Source organism: Phalacrocorax aristotelis, chromosome 9, assembly GCF_949628215.1.
Source record: "Phalacrocorax aristotelis chromosome 9, bGulAri2.1, whole genome shotgun sequence".
NCBI lineage: Eukaryota > Metazoa > Chordata > Aves > Suliformes > Phalacrocoracidae > Phalacrocorax > Phalacrocorax aristotelis.
The window spans coordinates 19,911,710-19,938,199 of record NC_134284.1 but is presented as its reverse complement, the minus strand read 5'-3'; the positions used below and the strand labels follow the sequence as shown (position 1 = coordinate 19,938,199).

General features: G+C 40.0%; 1 protein-coding gene across 5 annotated transcripts in view; it reads left to right on the top strand.

The window, feature by feature from the left end:
* CCDC88C (coiled-coil domain containing 88C) overlaps positions 1-26,490 on the top strand; it is a 100,278-nt gene that overhangs the window by 60,294 nt on the left and 13,494 nt on the right. For all 5 annotated transcript variants that reach the window (XM_075103724.1, XM_075103723.1, XM_075103722.1 and 2 more), the window contains exons 11-23: positions 416-562; positions 1,954-2,098; positions 4,790-4,971; positions 9,227-9,364; positions 10,798-11,868; positions 14,201-14,328; positions 15,189-15,330; positions 15,912-16,100; positions 16,473-16,634; positions 17,763-18,040; positions 23,905-24,048; positions 25,593-25,779; positions 26,016-26,161. In XM_075103724.1, coding sequence (XP_074959825.1) covers positions 416-562; positions 1,954-2,098; positions 4,790-4,971; positions 9,227-9,364; positions 10,798-11,868; positions 14,201-14,328; positions 15,189-15,330; positions 15,912-16,100; positions 16,473-16,634; positions 17,763-18,040; positions 23,905-24,048; positions 25,593-25,779; positions 26,016-26,161 — 3,059 coding nt within the window. The remainder of the gene's footprint in view (positions 1-415; positions 563-1,953; positions 2,099-4,789; positions 4,972-9,226; positions 9,365-10,797; positions 11,869-14,200; positions 14,329-15,188; positions 15,331-15,911; positions 16,101-16,472; positions 16,635-17,762; positions 18,041-23,904; positions 24,049-25,592; positions 25,780-26,015; positions 26,162-26,490) is intronic.

The following is a 26,490-nucleotide window of genomic DNA, read 5'->3' as shown; positions in this document are numbered from 1 at the left end:
TAACATCCCTTGAAAGTAAATAAACATAATCTATTTTGAAACTGGGGAAACTGGGGACTACAGTGAATTGGCTAAGGAAATAGTAGTATAGCAGTGGAATTGGAATTGAACAGTTGCTCTTCTGTGTCTTGTCTCTTTGGTGCATCTCTTGATCTAGCCTCATATAAAACAAAACGAACTCCATTAAACTTCTAAAATTCTGGAAAAAACCAATAAGGAATATTAGATTTACTTGCATTAATGACACAGACAAACATAGTATAATCTCCCATTCAAATGTCAGGTAAAAACTTTTTTATGAAACAGAGAAACATTTCGGATTTATTTCTTGTTTTACAATGTCAGTTTATGAAAGAACTGACTTTTCAAAGACCAGGTGGCATGTCAAAAGATTAACGTTACTTTTTCTCCCTAGGAGTTAAGAGAGGACAACATCATATTAATTGAAACAAAGGCCATGCTAGAAGAACAGCTAACAATGGCAAGAGCTCGTGGTGATAAACTGCACGAATTAGAGAAGGAAAATCTGCAGCTGAAATCCAAACTTCATGATGTAGAGCTGGTATGCCCTCTCTTTGTCATTATGCTAATTTTTTTAACTTAAATTTTTTATGCTAGGTCACAGATTTGTCACAGAAACCAGTGGATACAGGCAAATAAATCAAGAGTGCTTTTAAAGATGTCTTTAGTTTGAACTTTGTGTACATGCTTTCTTGAAATATTATGTTAGCAGTGTAAATATTGCCAATGCTACTTTTATACAAGAAGGTATGTCACAATTTAAAAATACAGATTGCTTTCATACATACTGATAACGGAGATGTTAAAATCTGACAGTTAAGTAGAAATCTCTTAGATATAGGAAATGAAATATACTGTAGTAAATTATCTTTCTTCTTGAAAACAAAACCCCCAGCCATTACAATGACTTTCAGAATCCATTACTGCTATAAAGGACACAAAACTCCACAATTTATTTCTCTGTAAATCAGAGACATGGCTTATTGCTTCATAGACAAGGAAACATAAGTGGCAGATTATTGCCTACAAACAAAAAGCAATGATGGATTTTATAATCCCACTAGAAATAATAAATACTTTTTCATCTCTTGTATTTTACTTAACAGTGCTCCTCTTATCTCTTGGTGTTTTGAATTTTTGTGGGTTTAACTGTAAAGGGTTTCCAACAAGGTCGGTTGGAAACTAAGGTGTTGAGGGTGCTGTGTGGAGTTCTGCTAAAAGACTGATTCAGGGTATTATAAGGGTCATGCCATGCTCCAGCTTTTCCAAAGTGGCTGGTGATTTTGAGTGATACTGTTCTAGGTGACTTGATGAATTTTTGGGTAATGCTTTCTGAAAACTTGGGACCCTCTGAGGCACCACTTGAGGTCCCACAAATGCAAATGGCCAAAATAATTACAAGAAGCAACTGTAGATTCCTTCTCCAGATCTGCATTCTGGATATTTTAAAACCCACATTATGAGGCAGATGTTACTTGCCAATCCATATGACTGGATCCAAATTTGACATGATGAATTGGAGAAGCTCAGTAGAATTCAAGGTTATACCTGCAGAGTCTCTTCTGTGTTGGTGCATGATGCTACATGCTTTTGAAGAGACAGCTTCAGTCCAGCCTGCCTTACTAGCTCTGGCTTGCACTGGCCCTGTAACCACCCAGTACTTTCTCACTCCAGTCACCCTGCATCCAAGTGTGTCATGGACCTGAGCTGACTCTAAACAGGGCCAGGTGGGTGTCTCTATGCTGCATTCTGTGGCACTGACAGTAGCCCACAGCAAACATTTAATGCTCTACATGTATTTCAGTATAAAAGCACACAATACTAAAGGATAATTCTACCCTCAACATGTGTTGTGCTTGTAGCAGTTCAACTGACAGAACAATCTTGCAGATAAACTGAATGTGTATTTTCATTCATCCATGTCTTGCACAGGACCGGGACATGGACAAGAAGAGAATTGAAGAGCTGCTGGAGGAGAAGATGGTCTTGGAGATTGCACAGAAACAGAGCATGAACGAGTCTGCACACCTAGGCTGGGAACTGGAACAACTGTCTAAAAGCACAGATCTTGCAGATAGTGAGTACCAGCTGGGGTAGCAGCTGTTGTGCTTGTGGTCTCTTTTGGAGTAGATAGATTGGTTGACTGAGACAGGCCCAGAAGTTGAATCTAAGCTTTGAGAGCTTCCCTCATTCAGCCACATGACTTTGAACTTCATTTTTTGGAACTTCTAAAATGTATTCCTTCTAGTCTCTTTTACTTTATTTGGAAAGTGTTAAAATGTTTTCCTTCGGTTTTGTTCATCAGAGAAAGTGACTTCTAAGTAAAATGATAAAAGTTTAAAAAAGAAAGCTTTTTAAATGACACAGCAGAAGTGTCACACCCAACACTGGATACTTCTAACTGAATGGCTGGGAGGAGTCTGTGATCTTTAGTATTCTTTAGTAGAATTAGTACAGACAATTAGCTGGTCTTTAAGTCCCAGGAAGTAGTGTATGCTGAAGTCATTTATTTTTACTAGGTACTGAAAAATGTGTACAGTTAAAATAACTGGCTGATTATTTTTTGGAATGGTTGATTTTATTTCCGTCACTATCACAAACATAACTAATGCTTCATTCACCAAGTCAGGTTTTAGCATTGGTTTCTGTGTCTAACATTCATTACATCTATAATACCAGCCTAAATAACAATGCTAAATGGAACTTGGGAAAGATAAGCTATTTCATGCAGTTCGGTGTGCAGCTTTTATTGATTACTCACCTGATTCTGCTAAGACTTACAAGTTTGGCTTTGTGTACCAGGAACAGTTTAACTTGGACAAAGGAATAAATCAAAGCAGCAGATGTTCAGTTTTCAGTAAAGCTGTCTAGAAAAATAGCCTTGTTTTGTAAAATAACTGAATGTGTGCCTGACACTAATTCTCAAATCTACTTGCTGTCTAGGATCTGAGTTCTCTTTACTAAGATTAATGGCTAATTAATTGCTACTTTTAATTAATAATCTTGCAGAGCAGGTTTACCTTAGCCTGAGATGTGAATGGCACTCTATTCCTCCTTATGTGTAATCAAGGATATTGCTTATTGTATTAATCAGTGCGGAAAAACACAGTTCTCTCAACTTAATAATTTTGATAAAAGGTATTTCAGGAAAATGTAAAACTATCTCATTTTCTGGCTTGTTTCAAATAACAAGTTTTGCTCCCTTCCTGATTTGTTTTCACTAGTGAGGTAATGGAAGGAAGGATGCTAGCTTTATTTTGTTATCTCTTATTTATTAATTTCTGTCAAACATAACTTTCAACAGTTGCTCAACAGAGGGGTTTAAAAAAAGTGAAAAAAGATGAGATTCCTTCACTGCACTAATGCTTAGCGTTTCAGCACTGGATCTCCAGAACCTCTCTGATTAACCAAAGAAAGAGAGTAAGAAGAACTGAGAACATCAGTAATCTTTTGTTTTCAGTAGGAAAAAAAATTTAGTGAAGGAAGCCTGATTTTAAAAACCTTAAACTTTGAAACTTTTAAATTATTTCCCAGAAGTGCTGTCCTACTTTTACAGTAATTGTCTTTAAGAAGTTCCATTTCAAAGCCTATTGCTGTTCTGAATGCAGCTTATTTGTACAAAGAGACTCAGTCAGCAAAGCTCTCTTAGAAGACTTCCTGTTCCTGGATTTCATGTTGAGTGTGAGGGTGGCAGAATACAGATTTTACCTGCTAGTTTGGAATATTTTATTCAAAATAATTTTAAAAATAAGATTGGGAAAAAGTCTTTTAGTTGGGCTTTGCTTCAGGACAGAACTCAAGTGGAGTATTTAGTAAATATTTATTCTTCAAGTCTTCATTTGGCCAAACCTCTCCAGGTGATGCTCTGTAAAAGAGACAAATGGGATTTCACCATTCTCGGAAACTTGCCGATTCTAAAGTGACAGTTTAGAGTCTGAAATTCAGTGTGCTGTATGCGGTAGTGCTGGTAATTTAGCAGGAATGAATAATTTTGAGACTTAAAGACAGTATTAAAGTCAGTTTCATATGAGATGTGGTTTTGAGGTGAAGGGTACCAATTATTCTATGTGAAACAGAAGGTTGCTCTTATAATTATTCAGGTGCTGAGCAGAGAAATAAACAGAACAAGGAGGCTACAAATACTTAAATAACATCTCTGTTGTAAAACTTGCATAAATTTTGTTAGTTCTGAGATTTCAACTTCAGACATTTCTGTATGATCAACATTCTGATGGATGTCTTGTGCTTGTGCACCTAGTAGTAAAATATCCTCCCTAATTCAGCATATTCTTCATGAAGTAGTTGTGGATGTAAGCACTGGAACTCATTTAGTTACAGAAAAAATTCTTACAAAATTATGATCAAATACCAACGTTTCCACTAGCTTTTGGGAGTGCACCATCTTGCTGTTTTAGCAAACACTTTGCAGTTGTTTTTCTGCCTCAATTTATTTCCTCTGATGGAAGTAGGAGAGGGTATCAAAGTATATTTTGCTACTAATATTAAACATGCTGCTAACATGGTTAAAGCAACTTTGAGAAGAGTTAGGAAAGTAACTTTCAAGATGGTTATTTGTTCAGATACTTCCCTATTTATTAAAGACAACTGTTATCGGTTAAAATGGGTTCTCTTTTTAGCAAAGTGTTTACTTAGCAGTCAAGCTAAAATGATAAGGATCTGGCTGCAATTTTCATCATACAAGTGAATCTAGGAAGGGAGATGTTTGTGAATTGGTTAGTACCATCTTCTGATTCTCGTGTTTCAACAGCCAGAAAGTCCTTTGTGTTTGAGTTGAATGAATGTGCTTCAAGTCGCATACTGAAGCTAGAGAAGGATAATCAGAGCTTGCAGAACACAATCCAAGAGCTGAGAGATGCCTCCTTGACCTCCAGAGAGAGCAGCCTAAAGTTTGTGGAACTGGAAAAGGAAAATCAACGGCTTAGCAAAAAGGTAATTTGCTTACAGGAACAGAGCTCTTCAGTTTTTAACACAGTGCACGCAGGGCTGTACGGCATTCCTGAATGACAAGGGATTGCAGGGAATTCACCCATATTCCCTACAAGACTGGACATGTTTTTGGGCCCGTCTGTTTGATTGTGTTGTAACATTGGTGTATTCTATTGTCTTCCACTTCTCTGCCTGTCTAGGTGCATCATTGTAAGCAAAAGTGACCGTTCCTGTTTCATAAAAGCTGTCTTTCAGTGCTCATTTGCCCCTGTCAGATTGTACTGTTGATTGTGTCCCTTTCTGTGTTACGATAGTTCCTACTAGACAAGGAAGCCATGGCCACATTGAACTATTTTGTTTGTTTGAAAGTTTAATATTGTTTCCATTTAAGTCAAATAAATCACAAAGGAGAATTCAGGTGAGTATATTTTTAAATAAGTCTTTTTACTGCCCATAGTTCTGGATCAGCTCTTTGACTTGTCCTTTTGGCTATTAGAAGTTCTCTAGTGTCTCCCTCGCTGCAAAGATCTGGGTTCTTTTAATCTTTGTAACAAACATGCAGGTCATCACTTCTTAAATTTATTTTATATATACATGTGTTACACTCTGTTATTAAGTGTGATTACATTTAGCTCAAGTGCCAGCTCAGTGCTCGTCCTTGTGAAACACAGTGCTCAGTTCACCCCCAGCCACTAGCTTTATTTGTCTTGCTAGTAACTTGCATACTGAACTCTGATTAATTGTGTCAAGGGCCAGTGGGGAAGGAGGCTGCTTGCTAGTCTGAGTGTAAAAAAACTTCCATGTCAGTTTTTTCCACATTTGTACCTTTGCTAAATTATCTAGAATATAAGGCTCATTCCTCCTTTTCCCATTACTGCTATCACCTCAGTGTGTGAGACGTTGATGCAAAGATTTCAATCCTCTCTGGCCTGCTTGTGGCTACCTAGATGCTTTAAAGAACAAGGGGAGAAAGAATCTGGATATGGAATGCTGGTCATGGATTACCAGATTATAACTAGCAGAGTGCCAGTTTCTCTGATGGGGTGAACAGGTATCCATCACTGAATCACTCTATCTTCTGGAGAGATTCTTTTGCCAAGTTGAGAGACCAGTTCTGCTTATTGGTTTTCTTCACTGAACAAAGAAAACTACACAAATCCAGTTCACTATACTCCTTCCATGCTCCCATTTATGACCTGTTGCATAGGAGTAATTCACTCCAACTCTTACATTACATGCTTAAAATTTGAGATTGAGGCATATAAAGCACTCAGCAGATACCTGTGGTGTATCTGCAATTTAAGTCACTTGAACAACTGTGGTCAACCTTTGGCTTTGCCCCAGGCACATTCCTGTGGGCACCTCTTGTCATGGCACTGTATTAGTGCCAACAGTTGTGATTCCAGACTTAGTCTGATGTTTTTGATGATGAATGCATTGGCATGGTGGGGTCACCTACAGGTCTGATAGTTAAATAAGACAAAAACCAGTAGTGGGGAATACCTGTGTGGTGAAAGGGGCGTACTGTATGCATCAGACAGATGAGAAAATAATGGCATTTAAAAACAGTGCTATTAAGAGCAGTTGAAATGCATGAACTCTTCACCAGAGAAGCACAGAATATGGTGGGAGCTGTTGACTGAATACCACAGGCCAGTCAAGTCAAGATGGACTTCACCTCCCATTCAGGGAGATATGGGAAAACAAGGTAGTAGACAGTATTCTGTAGTCACTATGAGGCATACAGGTGTCTCCCAGTGTATGGAGACCTGATACATGATATGTCAAATAATCTTGGTTTTTATAGAATCATGGAATAGTTTGAGTTGGAAGGGACCTTTAGAGGTCATCTAGTCCAACCCCCTGCAATGAGCAGTGCCATCTTCAATTAAGTCAGGTTGCTCCATTCAAGCTGACCTTGAACATTTCCAGGGATGGGGCCTCCACAACCTCTCCAGGCAACCTGTTCCAGTGTTTCACCACCCTCATCACAAAAAATTTCTTCCTTATATCTAGTCTGAATCTACCGTCCTTTAGTTTAAAACCCCTTGTCCTATCGCAACAGGCCCTTGTCCCATCGCAACAGGCCCTGCTACAAAGCTTTTCCCCATCTTTCTCGTAAGCTCCCTTTAAGTATTGTAAGGGCTCAATAAGGTCTCCCCGGAGTATCCTCCAGGCTGAACAACCCCAATTCTCTCAGCCTTTCCTCATAGGAGAGGTGTTCCATCCCTCTGATCATTTTGAGGCCCTACTCTGGATCCACTCTAACAGGCCCGTGTCTTTCCTGTACTGAAGACTCTAGAGCTCAATGCAGTACTCCAGGTTGGGTCTCACCAGAAGAATAACCTTCCTCAATCTGTTGGCCACACTTCTTTTGATGCAGCTCCAGATACAGTTGGTTTTCTGGGCTGCGAGTGCACATACTGGCTTATGTTCGGCTTTTCATCCATCAGTACCCCCAAGTCCTTCTCAGCAGGGATGCTCTCAATCCTTTCATCCCCCAGCCTGTATTGATAAGCCGGGTGCAGGACCTTGCATTTGGCCTTGTTGAACCTCATGAGTTTCACATGGGCCCACTTCTCAAGCTTGTCCACCGAACAGTCCACCCATCAAATCTGTATTTCCCCGGTTTAGAGAGAAGGGTGTTGTGGGGGACCATGTCAGAAGTCCTGATAGACAACATCCGTAGCTCTTCCTTTTGTCCACTGATATAGTCACTCCATCATAGAAGGCCACTAGGTTTGAGATGTTTGAATTTTATACAAGCAAGTATAAAGACACAGGACCAGAGATAAAGAAGTGTTTTTCTCGGAAGTTGTATGCCTCTGTTTCTTTTTTTGGTAAATCTCCTGAAATACCTGTACTAAAATCTTGCCTTGCTAAAGTCATTTAACTGGATTCAGATTTCATGCACTGTCTGAGACTTTCAAAAATTCTCCAAGTATGCTTGGCTGTCTGCTGATTAGTGTTTGGAAGGGTCAGGTAGCCAGAACAGGATTATTCAGGTAGTACAAGAGGAGATGATATGAAGGAAAAGTCACATATGCATTTTTACTTTCTTGCAAGGTTTTCAGAGGACCTAAGAATGGAAGAGCCTCCTTTTAGGCACAGTCAAGTCACAGCAGTCCAAGTACCTATCTTTTTTCTCTGCATTCTGAACTTCTTGGATTGAAACAGGCTGTAAACAGTAGTTTTTCACATGCTCCCAGTTTTCTTGGAAGTGCTAATGAAGACCAGCTATTGCTGAGTTTCTGAGTTGATGTTCCAGCTTTCTCTGAACAGCTCCTTTGAGACCAATGAGCCTTAACATGTTATATTTCTAACTGTTAAGCCCTTCTTATCTCCAGTCTGGGCACTCCTTGCTTGTTTAAACATTTTCTATAATGAGGCGCATGTTGACATAGGCAGAGCCCAGCCTCCAGCAATTTCCCACTTGTAAGAATTATTGTTAATACCTTTTTCACTGACATTTTCACTGTTGGCAAAGGCCATAATACCGACATAAAAAAATGAGCTGCTACTTGTGCAGAGCTGTAGGTGCTCACAGTACTTTACAAGCGTAAAAAGAAATACTTCCTGACTTGGGGAGCCTAGCTTTCTGAATCATTCGCTTTGAAATACTGAAGAACTACTGCTTTTCATTGCTTAGTGCGTTAGGACTACAACTTTCAAAAAAAGGGAGTAAGAAGTTATCGTTCATTGTAGGACTGGGACCTTATTCACAAATCTTTCAAATCCAGTACTGACACCTGCTGGGGAAAACAGTGGGCCAAGAGAGCATGGGGAAGGGGAAGGTAGACTTGGAGACTTTAGTGCTTTTCCTCTGTTCCTGATTTTTTTAAACAATTCTGTTGCTTACTGAATGGTCTTAATAACTTTTCCTGCATTCACTGGTAGATTAAGGCCATCAGTGACGGAGAGGCTAGGAGGAGGCAAGTCCCGCAGAAAGGTGAGCACCAGAAATTCAATCACTGATACCAGCACAACAGGGCATTCAGGCAGGCAGGTGAAGCATTTCTTACTCCTGTACCTTCATATGCTCTGATCTTAATGGGCTTGAAGGAGATTCTTGGTACTGTGAGAAAAACAAAACAGTCCATTTCCTCCTCTGAGACTGGCAAGCTGCAGAAGGGAAGGATTATGTGTTTGACCCATGGTCCCCATCTGATTCCTCTCTGGTCTTCAAAATAACTTAAAGTGCAAACAGTCATTGTGCCGAGTTGTGGATGATGTATTTTGGTGTGTTCTTTCCACACAGATTGAGAAGTTGCAAAATCAAATTGAAAAAGAGAAGCAAAGTAATCAAGATCTGGAGACCTTGAGCGAGGACCTGATAAAAGATAAGGAACAGCTACAAGTCAATATGGAGACTTTAAAAGCTGACAAAGACAGACAGGTGCAAACTTCACAAATGTAATATAAAAGTATATGCTCAATAATGGTAATTTACTGATGCCATTTAGAGCATCTGGTTTTCTTAAGGGAGACGGAAATCTGAGAACTATTAAGTGCAGGTTGAACTTGTTCAAACGTAGGTAAAAGGTTTCTTCAAGTGAAAAAGCCCAGCATGCTTTGGTAGCCACTGTTCCTCTAACCCCAGGGAGATCTTCAGGCTGTTATAGGGACAGACCTTCCCTCTTTGGGGAAAAAAAAAAGCCCTGGGCCTTACTAAACGAGACATGAACTGGGTTTAAGATGTGCAAATAAAACCCTATTTTATTGCAGAAGATTGGTCTTCTGCCAGATGTACGTCCTGATAGGTTTGGTTGTTTCTTAGACACACTGCCTTTTTTGCTGTATTTTAAAAAGAAATTGAGAAAGCATTTGTCTTCTGGATTGATATTTTAAATACCCTTCAGCTTTTGCTACTGTGCTGCAGTTCATGTACAATGCCTTGAAGCTATCCTATTATAGGTGCAAGGTATTATCTATATTAATTTGACTACCAAAGAAAATATAAACACACATCATTGGAGGCTGGTCTATATATTTTCAACCTGTACTAAAATTTACTCCAAGATTTGTGAGGTGAAGATTAATACCAAAATGTCTTATTTGTGTAGTACTTTTCATCTTGAAGGATTCTTGCCCAGACTTCTACCTGGGAAACTGCACTTTATCACCAAAGTCCTACAATTCAGTTAGAATACATATAGACTCTTTATGGTAAGAATTAATAAATACTTCATAGGTAGGGCAGGAAGTAAAAACAGAAGTATCGACTGTCAGAAAAGGGCAGATTCTGATTTTTTTCAGGTATAAGTCTCTTGATTTCTGTGGATGTAGTCTAGGTGAGGTTCAAATGCATATTGCAGTCTAAATCACAATTGCTTCAGCTGAAATTTGGCCAGTGGTGTCTGTGTTCTGCTTTTACCGAAAGTGTGTCCTCAATGAGATCTATAACTGCTATAAATTTTCAAACATTTTGTGGTTTCTGATGCTGTATCAGAGAGAATTTTTGTCTTCCGATCCTGAAGATGTGAATGTAAACTTAACCAGAAAGATACCTTTTATTAGGAATGACTCTTAACAAAGCATCTTCTCCATGGTGTTCTCTAAAGGTCACTTGTCCACTTTATTCATCTGCTTCGACCTTCTTAGTTGGTAGGAATATAGCACCATTTCTAATTTGTTAGAATCCCATGTACAGGAGGTAACAATTTTTTTTCATGTATTTATGTTGTTGGTTTTAGTCAGGGAAAACTGTTGAGGAATCTGTCTTGGATTAAATGGGCATGGTTTTGTCCTGTCTGCTTCAGGACTAATTAATACTGCACATTGTAAGGTAGATGAGTAACATTTGCATGAATCTTGGTATTGTTCATGTAGATAAAGGACCTTAAACAAGAAAATTTTCACCTTAATCAAGTGGTCTTATCCCTGAGACAAAGATCTCAAGTGAGCAGCGAGGCAAGAGTAAAAGATATTGAAAAAGAGAACAAGATCCTTCATGAAACAGTTACAGAGACTAGTAGCAAACTGAGCAAGCTGGAATTTGAGAAGAAGCAATTGCAAAAGGATTTTGACCAGGTTAAAGAAAAAGTGGAAAGAGTGGAAGAAATGGAAAAAGAGCTCCATCGGCTGGAGAGAGAGAATGAACAGCTCACAAAGAAGGCAGCAGCAATGAAAGTAGTGACAGAAAAAGTTGAAGTTCTTGAGCAGGAGAATGGGGATCTGGAAGTGGAAAATAGGAAACTAAGAAAATCCCTGGACACACTGCAGAATATTTCCATCCGGCTAGGGGACATGGAAAGGGACAAAAAGCAATTGGATGAAGAAAATCTGGAACTCAGGAGGGTGGTGGAGACCATGAGATTTACCAGCACAAAAATGGCACAAATAGAAGCAGAAAATAAAGATTTGAAGAGGGAGAAAGAAGACTTACGGAAGAATGTGGAAATGTTAAAAGCAACGACCAAGAAATCAGAGAGGCTGGAGTTAAGCTATCAGAGCATCAACTCTGAAAACCAGAGACTTCAGCAAATCTTGGAGAACAGCAGCAAAAAGGTCCAGGAGCTAGAAAAAGAAGTACAGGGAATGGAAAGTGAAAATCAGGTCCTCCAGAGAAAGCTTGAGGAGCTAAAGATTTCTGCCAAACGACTAGAGAGGTTAGAAAAGGAGAACAAAGCCCTAGAACAAGAAGCCTCTCAGCTTGAGAAAGACAAAAAAATGCTAGAGAAAGAAGCAAAACGACTTTGGCAGCAAGTGGAGCTGAAAGATGCTATTTTAGATGATACTACAGTAAAGTTGGCAGTTGCTGAGAAAGAAAACAAGACACTAGAAAAGGAAATTGCTCAATTCAGAGATTCATCTAATAAGCTGAAAGAATTTGAAAAGGACAATAAGGATCTTATAAAGCAAGTTACAATTGATAAAAGAACACTAGCCACATTGAGAGAGGTAAGCAAAATAATACTACTGGTTTCAATGAGATGCTCTTTTCTCAGCTCTATAAAATACCAAAGGGAGACAGCTGTCCCGTGACTATCTAATACATGGGCTAGGAAATCTTCACACCCTTAATAGCCATCCCTGGGTAGTGTTGCCTTGGAAAGTGGAACCTGCCAAAAACTGCAATGTACCACTCTGTGCTCACAAGCACAATGTCTCCAAATGACATCTTTTTCAATGCAGAATAGGGTTTTAACACAGCTCCCATGTGGTAGCTGTAAACCAAAGACTTTGATACTTTCTCTAACCCTGTGACCACAGAATTGTTTGCTAACAGGATAGCTCCAGCAGGGGAGATTGACTCTTAAGCCTAGAAATTCGAGCACTTATTGAGGACACATTAACATCCCTGTTGTTTTAAAACAGACTTAGTGAAGACAAGAACCATCCCAGATGACCAATCTAACCCTTTCAAAAACAGCTGCACAGGTTTTTGCTTTACAACTACCTACAGGGTTTTTCTCCCAAGAGCTTCCATGCAGAGTGAGAGGATGGTAAGCAGCTCTGTTAAGCAGCAGCGATCTCTTCAAGCACGCCTCTCCACCACAGAATGCAGTAACCATGCTTTTCCTAGTAGTCATCTTTTAAAAATACACAATTAGCATTAGGTGATGTATGTGCTAGAACCTGATACTCTTATGTGGCATGTGATCAGATTCAGGTTATTGCAACTTGCCCTCACTGCCTGTCCCAGCTGCAGCTGTCCTGCTGGAAACAGGATTTCTTCTGAAAGAGCGTTCAGAGGAAAATGGTCCATGCTGTGGTAGCTCAGTGAAATAAGTTTAGCAAGACTAATGCAGTAAGCAGTTACTTGAAGATTTAGTTTTATTTTAGTTTTTGAAGCATCAGTATAATTTAATAATATAATTTAATAATACAATAATCAGAAACATTCGAAATGGTCGCGAGTTTTGTTGATATCCAACTTTCCTTAAAAATAAATAGAATAGCATTTCTGAAAAGGCCTCTCTTCAATCTTTCCCTTCTCAGACTTCTGCAGATTTCCAGTGGTGCAGACCTGTACAGAAGTGTATCTTTTCCTTAGTTACTTTCTATAGATTCTACAGGAGGAATTCATGGGTGGTGAAGGAACCTGTTTACAGACCATGGACTGGCACAGGCCTTAACCTTACTTTTTTTTCCCTTGCCATGTGAGTGAATATGTGGCTAAATTTGAGATATAAGAGGACCCTTGAATACCTACACTTTGTTTAACAAAGTATTTTTAAAAAATTTTTTTCTTGTTCCTGTTTGATAGCCAGGATAATCTTTTTTTCTTACTTGGGGTGCTTCAGTAACTTCACTGTTCTTTCCTCATGCCTTGTTTAAGACAACTTTTGAGCAGAATCATGAGCAATGTAGTTCTCTATGGTACATTTGCATTTCAGAGTTTGAATGGTAGGAGTCTTTGAACTTGGCTGTGTACCAAAACTGATTTGTCCTTTTTAAACATACACGCTGGTATTATGTCTTCTCAGGTCACTTCCACACAGACCACTTTAGTGGCATAACAGTAAAGCATGGCCCCAATATACCTCCTGGTGCAACTCCATCAAATCTCTCCTCATATGACTTCATTGTCTAGTTCTGCTTAAGTTTCTTCCAAAGAAACCTAAATGAAAACAGAATGGGCCAGTAGGTACCGGAATAAGTGGCCATGCTCTGTAGTCTCCAGAGCTGTCCTGTCTCTTCATGACAATGTAATTATGCTTCTTAAAATTTTGGTAGTAATTTACCATATGTCAAGAAGCTGAGAGTCAATAGCAAAAATGCACTATTACCAAGTTCCTTGGTAATTACATCTTAATATTATCTCAGGCAACTTTCATACTGAAGTCCTGTCACTCTGCATGTGTGCCAGTGTTGGCTTGGCTTTTCAGCAGGGCTTTTTGTCCTAGCTGAGAGGTGGGAGCTCCCTCTGCTGGTGTCTCCTGACCTGCACGCATCCCTTCTGTGGTACAAGGGCAGGATGTCTCTCCCGGCCTGCATGCATTCCCTCTTTTGGCAGGCAGGCAGGATGCCAGTGTTGGCAGAAGTAATTCAGTGCAATGAGTGAGACAAAGGCCAAAAGAAGCATTCTTCTGATTTATTCCAAGTAAACTATAAATAAAAGCAATCAGTTTAATTTTGCACTCAGCTGTCACCGATGAAGAAGTTTAGCTGACCTTGGAACTAGGATTTTATCCAATTACTTTTTCAGTACTTTTTTTAAAAAGTCTATAGTGCTGGATAATTATCACCACCCTTTGCACAGTAACTAATCATGTTAGTACTGTTATAGGATTTGGTCCTAGAGAAGCTGAAGAGTCAACAGTTGTCTAGTGAGCTGGACAAACTGAGCCAGGAACTGGAGAAGATAGGATTGAACAAAGAGCTGCTGCTACAGGATAACAACAGCAATGATGACACGTAAGGAAACAGCTCTCTTAGTCATTCTTTTGACTCTGCAGGCTTTTCTTCAGCCTAACTTAAGCCCTTTGCCTTTCTTTTTGGTTCTCGTCTGCCTCGCTCTCATTACCCTTACCAATTTTGGACATAAAGCATATTCTTCTGTGGCAAGCTTGGCAGTACCTTGTAAGTTTTGCAAAACTTTTTGGATGGAAGGAAGAAATGCCATTTTCTCTTTCCATGCTAGCCAGTGTTACTACAGTCCCCCTATACTCTCAGTAGTGTAGCTGGGTAGTTATTTCAGTGTATATTCCTCCTCATATTCTCTTCACAAATAAGAATAGTGTTCATTAAACACTGTCTGTCATTGCTCCATATAATTGGTAATCCAACCACCTGTTAATATAAACATAGATGTTGCTTAAGAAATTCCTGATTGCTGGGAATTCCTTTGCAAACCCTATATTAAGTAAGACCTAATTAGAGAAATATACCCATCTCATAGGAGTCTTTAGAATCTACTGCAGATTTTTCTTTTTCTCAAGAATGTACAAAAGTGCCATGAGAACAAATTTCTGTAGTGTAATTAGGGGAAAAAGAGAAACTTACTCACTTTTAAGTTATGTAGCTCTTAACACCAGCATAATTATACAGAAATACTTAACTTTATTAAAAATGATTGGATTTTCCAAAAGCACGTTCCCCAGCTATAATGTATCAGTAACGATCCATGGCAGTAGATGAAACATTCTCCTGATGAAGCAAACACATATAATGTAACATGTGGTAAGATCTGGAATGGGTGAAGGTGAAGTCTCCTACATATATGGTGACTTATATCCTAGTGTCAGACATTGGAAAGCTATTCTTATGTCTTTCAGAAAATACAAGATACTACAGAGCAAAACTGAATCAGCACTGAAAACAACACTAGCTGTGAAAGAGGAAAAGATCGCAATGCTGGAAGCTCAACTGAAAGACACTCAGAACTTGAACCAGCAGTTACAGAATGATCTAAATATGGTAAGAAGTTAACTGAATTTTAATTGTTCATGATGCAGTTCTACACACTTGAATGCTTTAAACTTGGCAAGAACAAGTTACCTGTACTTTGACCCCACAGACATACACGCACTTACCAAAAACATTTTTTGACTAGACTGTTTTTGCTTGTCCCTTTCTATATAATGGCACCAACTTCAGCAAAATTGTTGGGCTGGGGGCATGGCAGGACTCTTTTACATAGCCTCTGTATACAGATCTCTGTTTTCCCATGTTCTTTTCATTGCCATGGTGTTGTTTTTCTACCTTGTTTAATGAGAGCATAGGCTGAGGAAGACTGCAGATGAGACATCTCACCTAAGAACAGCCTGTTTGTTAGGTGGCAGTGAGTTTGAGTCAAAGTACACCTGACCAGAGGCCAAAAGACATGGATTCCTCTACCTATCTGTGTCTCAGCTTCCCCATCTGTGAAGTCAGGGTAATGGTTCTTGACTCCCTTAAAGTCCCTACAGTGCAAGAGAGGAACTGCATATCCCATCATTATTCATATAAAACCCCACTGTTAAATCGGTGTTGAAGGCTGTTGCTTGTTGGCTTTGCAGACAAAGGAGGACTTTGATGCACTTAAGCAGACTAAACAGGATGGGCAGTATGCTCAGAGGTCACTGAGGTGTTCTGCTGAGAAACTCATTCCCAACCACCAAATGAATGAGAATTTGGAAACAGGACACCGAGAAGCTACCGTGGAGCTGCTGAAACTGAAGGACAGGGCAATTGAACTGGAAAGGAATGTAAGCCTTCTCCTATTTCCTGTTATCTCTTTAACTTCCCTTGCAATCGTGAGTCAGTTGCTGGGAACTGGATTTTTGATTTTTTAGGAATCTGGTGGGTTTTCTGGAGGACATGATACCCAAGGAATTGGTAGACTCTTAGGACTGCATGGGACTTTAATGCTATATATGTCTTGTATAACATCATTGCAGGGATTAATCCTGCATGTAAGATCTGTCCTACCTTCATTTAATGTTGTCAAGAGTTTGCTTTTGAACACTTGTTGCGGAATGCTCATCACTAATTGATTCTTATCTTTGATAGGACTCCAAATGATGAGGACAGCTGTTGCATTCCTTCCTGTCACCCCTTTAATGCAATCTCTCTTTCAGAATGCAGCCCTGCATGCTGAGAAGCAGCTGCTTAAAGAACAGCTGAAGCATTTGGAAACACAGAATGTCTCCTTCAACAATCAGATCCTGACACTACAGAAGCAAAATGTCTTCCTTCAGGAGCACAACACTGCCTTGCAGACGCAGACAGCCAAACTCCAGGTCAGGACAGCCTTGCACCTCTGTACCAGAAGACTGGATTTGATTATAGTAGTGTGGAGAGGATGACAGTTAATAAAAAAAAATTGTATTGTTAGGCCAACATAGTGATGTAAAGATGAGGTCCTTAAGGAGGAACTTATTTTGAGGTCTGACTGTCTCCAAGCTAGGAGGGAAACTGGCTCTGTAGCTAATGTCTGGTAGCTATCTTCATTAAAAAGGTAGTTATTTAGAGAGAAATGTGTAAAATCAATACAGCAAAATCCAGATGTGTTACTTCAGAAGCTGCACTTCTGGAATAAAAGATCTTTGCTCTTTTTTTCTGTTAATACCATGCCTGCAAAAGAGCCTGGAAGAAATGGGAAGAAGACACAAGTCAGCTTCCAAGAGGCATTGTAGCAAGGGGTTCCAATTACTATTTTCACACTTTCAGGCAAGATGTCGAAGTTGCAGGTGGAAAGCAGATACTCTTAAATGTTACTTTAATTTTGAAAAAATAAACTTACCTTGAGAAAGAGAACAGTTTTCAAGGACAGCATTGGATTAGCTCTAATTTTTTTGATGGGAATTTCCCTTTTCAAGCTTTTCCTCTCACATGTTTACAGATTTTGTTTGTTTGTTCTCTTTACTTATTTCTCACCTACATTTGAAGCATATCAGCAACAAGTAAAATCAATGCACTACCTATCTACTGAAATCAGACTTGTTAGGAATGCTGCCCCCATACAGTGGTGCAGTTAATTTTCTTGAGTTTGGGTGAACTTAGTTTTCATTTTTTGTACACAAACTTGGGGTAAACTTGGCTTTGTACATGATTCAGAGATGCAGTTGGGTTGCAAGCATTCCAGCTCATCTTTGTCGTCAGGCTCGAGTTTCTGCTAGTAAAACAGTGTTGTTTCGGTTTGGAGGTTATTCTGATGCTTTTCAGACTGCTGATAGCATGGCTTTATATGGTGCATACTACTAGCAATACCAAAACAATGCCAAGTTGTGTATAAATGTCTTAAGTCTACAAAGCAATGGATGCATTCTTGATTAACTCTATACAGATATAAGCTGCTAATACATGTTTGTTGTATGTACCAGTAGATGTAAACAAGTAGTGCTTGCTTTTTATTTGAGAAACTTTAGGTAGAAAATTCAACCCTCAGCTCCCAGAGTACTTCACTGATGGCCCAGAATGCTTTACTCCAAAATCAGCAGACAGCAAAGGAGAATGAGAATGAAAATCTACTGAAACAGAAGGAGCAGCTGAAAGCTGAATACGAGTCATTGCTTCAGGATCATGAACATCTTGCTTCGCTGCATGAACGGCAGTCCACAGAATATGAAATGCTAATAAACCAGCACAGCTGCCTGAAAACATTGCACAAAAACCTGGATCTGGAGCACAAAGGTCTGGGTGAGAGGTACGCTCACTGCTCAGGGGTGTACTGTAGCTGGAATGTGCCCATGTTATAATCTTAGCATTACATGTTGGTCTCCAATTACAAACAGAAACTGCTGAGTAAGTTGCTCCCCTGAAAAAGCGTCTTCTCATTCTTGCTATCATTAGATTAGATGAAAATATTTGTACCATTGTAGATTTTACACCTCTAAAGATGGCAGATCACCAATGACTGGTGATAATTAGCAAATACAGGCTTGGGTCTTGGGGATGTTTTGTCAGAAGTAACTTAAACATCTTTTACTACATTTAAGGATCTGCACTATAATAACATGCACCCTTAAAAAGATTCTCGCAGTTCTAATGTGTGTCTTTTCTAGACATACAGTACGGTCTGCAGGTCACCTAGGTGTGAATATTATGTATCCTGAGATATTTAAACTGTTGAAGATTGTGTGGCATCAACCTTGTGACAAAGGAGGGTCTCTGCTATGAAATAGTGTTGTATTATTTTCTTTTTCGTCTCACCGTCTAAGGCTTTTGTTTCAGGTCCTTCAATTGAATTGTGAAATCAGTTATCTGTTTATCATTTAGTCTCTAGTCACTGTCATTTTCTGACAATTGTGCGTGAATCAAAAAATATATATAATGCACTAGTACATAAATGCCACTGTGCCTACCCCTCAAAACTTTTCTTGTACAAATCAGTGATTTTCCTCAAAATACCTGTATTTAGGTTCAGTTTCTATGCAGGACTGAGTTAGGTTTAGAGCAACTCAATGGTGATCTTTGGTGGATTACAAACTGGTGCTAAACTTTTCTTTCCCAAAGAGTAAGGAGCTGGCAATACAACGTTGCGGTAGATTTTGATAAAATACAGAAATAAACCTATTGTGATTAAAATATCCACCAGGGCTGTGTGACAGGACAGCTGCTTGGCTGTCAACTAAATGAGCTGTAAGTGATTACACAGACACTGTTCCTGCTTACCAAGTCTCTCTCAGCCAGATTAATGGTTCTCATTGATTCAGGCTTTGCTTGAGATTATCACACTGCGGTGTGTTGAGGCAGTTTGCTGGGTTCTTTCTTTTCTTGATGAGTACCAATTATTAAACAGTTCTTGCCTAAGGAAAAATTGAGTTTCTAAAAATAGGTTATCTCTAGTGATAAGTGCTCAGATTGCCATTATAGATATTAACAATTTGGATTGTCTGTTACCAAGATTGGGACTGCCAGTGAGAGATGTTGCAGGGGAGCAGATGGTGGCCTTTTCTATGCTCAAAGCAGGTTGGTTTTGGCAGTTCTGAGAGTGCAGTGTCCTCCTCACAGATCAGTCTCAAAAGATACTTATCAAAGTGATTTGTCCAAGGTCAGCCTGAGCCTCCATTTAGCTGTCAGAAAAAAAGAGACAAGTCACTTTTTTTGTGTATTTTGTTTTCCCTCCATCATGTGCCTATACAGTGCAGTTCAGCTGAGTGAGGGAGTGGAGGGGGAAAGTTAGAAAAACAGCTGTAAGAAAACTGTTTTCTTTGGCCACTGAGGCATTTAACTGCTAAGGTGAAATATCTCACTTTCAACTTCAGCTAGAATGTACCACTTGCTAAATTTTCCCAGAGCAGCTCAGTGTAGCCAAGAAGTTTGCTTGTGGAGTGTCTAAGAGATGTGTTTTGCTTGTCCCAAGTACAAGGTAATTGGTTTTTCTCAGTTGGTGATAGCATTGTAATCATAGTTCTGTTGCTTAAGGCAGGATTGCACTCCTGCACAAACTGAGGACTGCAGCTTGTCTAGAAAAATCCACAGCAACTTTAGTTAGCCTCTGGACTCCCAAAACCATGTACAGCCAAGGTCCCCAAGGTTTGTGTAGTTCACTCTGATGCATTCTAACCACAGAATATTTTCTGCACCTGAGTAAACTTCATTAAACCTCCCTCAGCTTTATCTGCACAGTACTAGCACTGCAGTGGGGATTTAATAATGGGCTGTGTGTAACTGCAGAGAAACAGCTTGTCTGCCCAGCAAACCACAGACATGTGGGTTTGACTTAGCAGGAAAAGGAGAGTTAGTACGTTAGGATCATTTACCATTAGTAGCAGTTTCTTGACTTTGTGGTGTTTGCCTGACCATCTCAGTGAACACAGAACGGCTGGACCCTTTTGCTGCATTTTTTTTTTAATTGCTTTAAACATTGCACATTACTAAGGGGAGGTAATAAATTACTAGCTACAATTGATTAGTAGATCCTTGAGCATTTAATTGTGGCTTACTTTGGAGAAGTCTAATACTGCAGACACACTGCAAAAACAGAATTCCTGCAGTGGAGGTTTAAATGTTGCAGGGACATATATTAATGTTACCAATGGTGGCTGGCAATTATTTTTCTGGGTTCCTTTTGCCACACGCTTTTTATCATAGCTGAGCATTTTTAAAGTTCTCTGTCACAAATACCTACCCGCAATATTTCTAACAAAGCAGCAGAAAGAACTGAAGCCAAAAGGAGCAAAGAGGAATAAGATTGTTTGATCCCAGGAATGGATCGCATCAGAGCCAAAATGGATTTTGTTTGCATATGTAAGAAAATCTTTTTAAAACTCCTCTGTCGAAGTGCTTGATGCCTGAAGTGAACACAAGCATTGAATTAGCCTACAGGATGGGTAACCTTTCCCAGTGGTTAGAGCTTGTCACAATGCTCAAATGCAATCTGCTCAAATGGTAGACTCTGCTGAATCTGGACTACAATAACATTTTGCCTAGGGATTTCATTAGTGCTCCAGAGATGCAGTGTCACTTGCATTTTTGCGAACAGTATCTTCTTTCTTACCTTTCACCTAATATCTAGGGGAGCAGCTGTGGTCTACTTCAGGGGTTCTCATGCTCAAAAGCAGCATGTGGAGCTGGACCAAGCTGGTAAAACTGGACCAGTATACTGCTTCCCTCTAAGTAGCCCTCTTTAAAAAATACAGGGCTTGGATAAAAATGGACGGAGCAACCCTATCATACAGAAATGGCAAAAGCATTCACAACACAGTTTCTGTAGAGGCAGCCGTGGTAATCTCTGCCAAGAGACTGACTGTGGAGTTTGTCTTCTCAGACTCTGGATTGGCACACAGTCTGTCTTAAATCCTTCTTGGAGCTGGATGCGAAACCTTCCTCTGCTTTTCAGGTTCTTCCATTTGTTGTACAGACATTGAATTTGAAAAGTCCTGGAGCTGAACTGAGGAAGAAAATATATAAATAAGGTTATTTAAACTCCACTACTGTTACTGGGAATGAATATCAAAAAGCAGCTTTTGTCTGGGAGACAGGTACTTTTCTGTGTGGCCCTTCAATGGACTGGAATTTGGAACAGGCTGGAATTTGACCCTGGGATGAAGGGAGTGGTATCCTGAAAGAAAAACAAGTTGGCAGGAGTCAGTGTATTTGGTGCTGTCTGCTATTTTTGTTTTTATTTTGAAGTTTGCGTGACTGCAGAGTAGCTGTGCTCTGCATTCATCTCTCCTGGGATGAGAGTCACAGATAGTACTTGTTCTCTCCAGCTTTTTCAAGCAATGCTGCATCTGACACCTAGTTGCTGTTTTAAAATTGCTTAAGAGGATGTTTCTCTGTGACTGGCGCAGGTGTATCTGCCCAGGGATATTTTGGGGCAATATCATTTTATCAGAGTCACAGCAAAATGTGCTGATGACTTCTGATATTCACTGCACCAGTGTCCCCAGCGGCTTCTGCTGGGGTGTGTGTGTGTGTGTGGGCACAGACCCTGACAGATCCTGCCAGAGGAAAAAAATCTGACAACAGCTTCCTGTTTTGAAGTAGTCTCAAGCCGCCTTGTTCTTTGCAGCATTTTCTGAATGCAGGTGGTGTTGCAGCTCAGCGAGGCTGAGCCTGCCTAATCGATGCCTCTGCCAAGTATCAAGGGAGTTGTTCCACATCTCTCTCATTTTAGCATTCCAGAGATTGAAATTAAAAGCATAGTTGATGGCATCAGCCTGCTGACTCTGCCCGTGTCCCCACCCTGAATGATTTATGTACAAATTAACACATGCAGCGTGGGAAACAAATAGGAGGGGTTGGAAACTACTGTGCTGCTAGAAAGCTACAATCTGATTGCCATTACTGAAATTTGGTGAGACTAATCCCATGACTGGAATGTGCCTATCGATGGCTACAGGCTGTTCAGAAGGGACAGGAGGGAAGAGGGGCGGAGGCATTGCACTCTACATCAAGAAATTGATGCAGTGTGAAGAGCTGTCCCTGAAGAATAACCACGAGCAGATCAAAAGCTTATGGGTGAGAATCAGAGGCAACAAAGGGAACCTTGTGGTTGGTGTCTACTACAGGCTGCCTGATCAAGGGTAGCCTACTGGCAAAGCATTCTTCCAACTCCAGGAGGCTTTGCGCTTGCAGGCTCTTGTCCTACTGGGGGCTTCAACCACCCCAATATCTGCTGGAAAAGTACCATGGTGAGCTGTAGGCAATCAAGAAGAATATTCCTAGAATACATTGAGGATAACTTCTTAAGCCAGGTACTGAACAGCCCTAGCAAGGGGACGCAATACTGGACCTGATGGTCACCAATGCAGGTGACCTCATTGGTGATGTCAAGATTAGAGGCAGCCTGGGCTGCAGCAATGACACATTGGTGGCATCCACACTCCTGAGGGATATGGGGAAAGCTAAGAGCATAGACAGGACCCTAAATTTTAGGAAAGCAGAATTCCAGCTCTTCAAGAAGTTAGTCAGCAGGTCCCCCTGGGAAATGGCCCTCAGGAACAAGGGAACAGAACAGAGCTGGCAGATCTTTAAGGATGTGTTCATATGGTGCAAGAGCTCTCAGTTCCCAGGTATAAGAAATCAGGCAAGGAAGGGAAGAGACCAGCATGGCTGAGTCAAGACATACTGGTCAAACTAAAGAGGAAGGTGGAACTGCACAGGCACTGGAAGCAGGGACAGGTATCCTGGGAAGGGTAATGGGACACTGCCCGGTTGTGTAGGGATGGGGTCAGGAGGACCAAGACACAGCTGGAGCTGAATTTGGCAAGGGATACAAAAAATAACAAGCCTTCTACAGGAACATCAACCAGAAAAGGAAAGTCAAAGAAAGCGTACCTCCCCAACGAACAAGACTGGTGGCCTAGTATCAACAGACGAGGAAAAGGCTGAGGTACTCAACAACATTTTTGCCTCAGTCTTCACTGGTAAACTTTCTCCTCACCCCTCCCAAACCAATGGACCACAGGATGGAAACCAGGGGGATAAAGCCCCTCCCACTGTAAGGGAAGATCAGGTTTGTGACCACCTGGGGAACCTGGATGTACACAAGTCTGTGGGACCTAATGAGATGCATCCCAGAGTCCTGAGGGAATTGGCTGATGTAGTAGCTAAGCCACTCTCCATGGTATTTGAAAAGTCATGGCAGTCAGCTGAAATCCCTGGGGACTGGAAGAAGGGAAACATTGTGCCCATCTGTAAAAAGGGTAGAAAGGAGGACCCAGGGGACTACCATCCGGTCACCCTCATCTCTGTGCCTGGGAAGATCATGGAGCAGATCCTCCTAGAAACTATGCTAAGGCACATGGAGGACAGGGAGGTGATTCAAGGCAGCCAGCATGGCTTCACCAAGGCAATTGCATTCCAGTTTGCTTAAAAACTGCCTTTTTGGTTTTTTCTTCTAAAAGCCTCCCTGTTGACTTATAGACTAAGCTGAATTTCCATGCACAGTGTGGAATTCTTCAGTCTAGGTAGAAGTTTAACCACACAAATGTGTATGAAACTAAGCAGGCAGGAAAAAAATATCCTTTCTGGTTGTGGCATTACCTATTAAAAATCTTAAGCTAGAAGAAGAAAAATATTTAAAAGAAAGCTGAGAGTATGCTGCTCATCTTTTTGCAGATACAACAGTTTAATGAAACACAAGGCAGAATTGGAAGAGTTGGAAATAGTTTTAAAAACTGAGAGGGAGGCTCTGCAACAAGAGAGGAGGTCAAATGCAATAACCACAGGAGAAAATCAGAAGCTGAGGGAGGAACTGGACAGGTATGGTTCCCTTACTGAGTTCTTGTATATATCATTAAAAAGTCAATTATGCAAAATGCACACTTGTTTTGCTGTGTTAACTGTAGTTCCAGAATACCTTCATTAAAGTGTCTGTTAATTTTTCTCAATTCCTGTCATGTTAATTGGATCTTTTTGTTTTACTCATTTAAGATTATCAACTTTCTGCACACTGTCAACAAATACTGTTATTCAGTGCTTCAAACATGGTCTGAGCCTGGGACTTTTGCTCATTCAAAATAAGCTTCCACATGTGGTTCAGTTCACAAGTGTTTCTGTAATGAGTTGTTTCCAAGCACTTGACTTTAACTAGAACTACAAATACCTAAAACCCCTAATAATATCTAGAGTTGTGTGAAATGGCCCCTACCCAGGGTTTTTTTCCTTAAGGAGAACTGGATTATGGTTTTTTACACAGTATGATTTAGTTCTGAAAGTTACTATTGCTGGTTTTTTTGTTTTCTGGTGCCCTGAGAAAGCTGCCATTGGTTAACAATCGAAAGAGAATTGATTCTTGTTACTAAAAGTGGGCTTAGTGATTCATATGGTCACTGGGTAACTGTTAGCTCATGTTAACCCCTATTGTGAGCTAGCGTCTGAACTTATATAATGTAGCAGTAAAGCTTACCCTCCTCCACAGAACCTATATCCTTACTGGGGCTCTCCATTATAACCAGTTCAATGCCACTGTTCACACTACAAAGGCATTTTGAGATAGTTTGGTACAAATAAGGGGCCAAGGTCATATCGAGTTAAAGCAGTGTCAGATTGAATCGTATTTTAAAATCACATGTTAAGTTCAGTCACGAAAGCTTCATGTGCTCTCTCAATTGTAATGTATTTTAGGACACTGCAGAATTCTGCAAAGGAGGTGTCCTCAAGCTTGCTGTTTTCTGCTCAGTAACTCTAGGGACAAAGGAAGATGTGTCAAAATGTTGATTGCAAGGCGGGCAGAGAGCAGGGCTTAGCTGATCTGTCAGCAGATAGAGAATTTAATCTTTTTGATTTACCTATTTATTTAGTGTTTATATGTTCATGATTTGTAGACATTTTTAGGTTTGCAAAAAGCTACAAAAGAATGTGTAAGACGATACTGTGGCAGTTCAGGACACTTTAATGCTCATATTTCATGCATGGAAAAAATATTTTTCCATGTCAGGAAAATACTTCATGTCAGGAAAAAAATTCTGTGAGTGTTCTTTATTTGTGCCAAATAGAGCTGCTTTTGTATCCAAATGCTCTTAAATACATTGTGCCTCAGAAATTTGTGGATTGTTACACATTGAGGAAATAGTAGTTTTATGTTTCATCTATTTTCCTTTCAGTTCTTTTGTAGATTTGAAGTATTTTATAATGCTATTATTGCTTTCTTAATAAAATTTTATTATCTGCTTAGAAATATCTTTAGGAGTTAGTCTTTGGAACTTAATGTTTGATTTAATGATAGCTGCATGCTGATGGTGTGGCCTTTGAATGTGAGGTACTCTGTGAAGTGTCCTTCATAAGCCTTCTGGCTTTGTGTTTAGGGTGAATTTCTTGCACAACCAACTAAAGGCAGATTATGAAGGGCTGCATTCACACACTAAAGAGCTGAAAACTTCCTTGAACAACTCTCAGCTGGAGCTGAATCGTTGGCAGGCTCGCTACGATGAGCTGAAAGAACAGCACCAGTCCATGGATATCTCTCTGACCAAGCTGGATAACCACTGTGAGGTGAGTATCTATAGGTAGGTATACTGCTGGGTTCCTGTTAGAGTGCTAAGGTTCATTGTGTTAAGTTTTTGGCACACTATATGTAGGAGGTCAAGCTATGTCATCGTAACAGCCCTGTACACTTTGAAGTTCATAGATTGGTATCCTAGGTTGCTATGCTATTTTGTTCGCTTGATTATGATGCACTTCCAAGGAAGCCAGATGCAGAGGAGAGATTAATCTATTTTGTTTAATAGCTGCTGTCCCGTCTAAAGGGAAATCTGGAAGAAGAAAACCATCATCTCCTGAGTCAGATTAAGATGCTGAGCCAGCAGAATCAGATGTTACTGGAGCAGAACATGGAGAACAAGGAGCAGTATCATGAAGAACAGAAACAGTACATGTAAGAAACTGGAGATTTCAATTGTGAAATCTAAAAAAGTCATCAAGACATAAAATACAAATCATCTATCAGAACTAGAAGGACAGGCAGGGCAATGATAGGTCTACTTCATATCTGGATAGGAAAGGGGATGTTTAGGAGGAGATATGTGTAATGAAGAGAAGCTACAAAATTTCTTTGCATTTCCTTACAGCAAAGGGTTGTCCAGGAGACACCTGGACAAACACAGCTCTTTTCAAATAATATAGATGAACACATGTGGAAAAGTTAGGTATAAAAGGTAGAATGCTAAACCCAGTGTACTTCTCAAAGGTTTCTTAAGAGCTTGG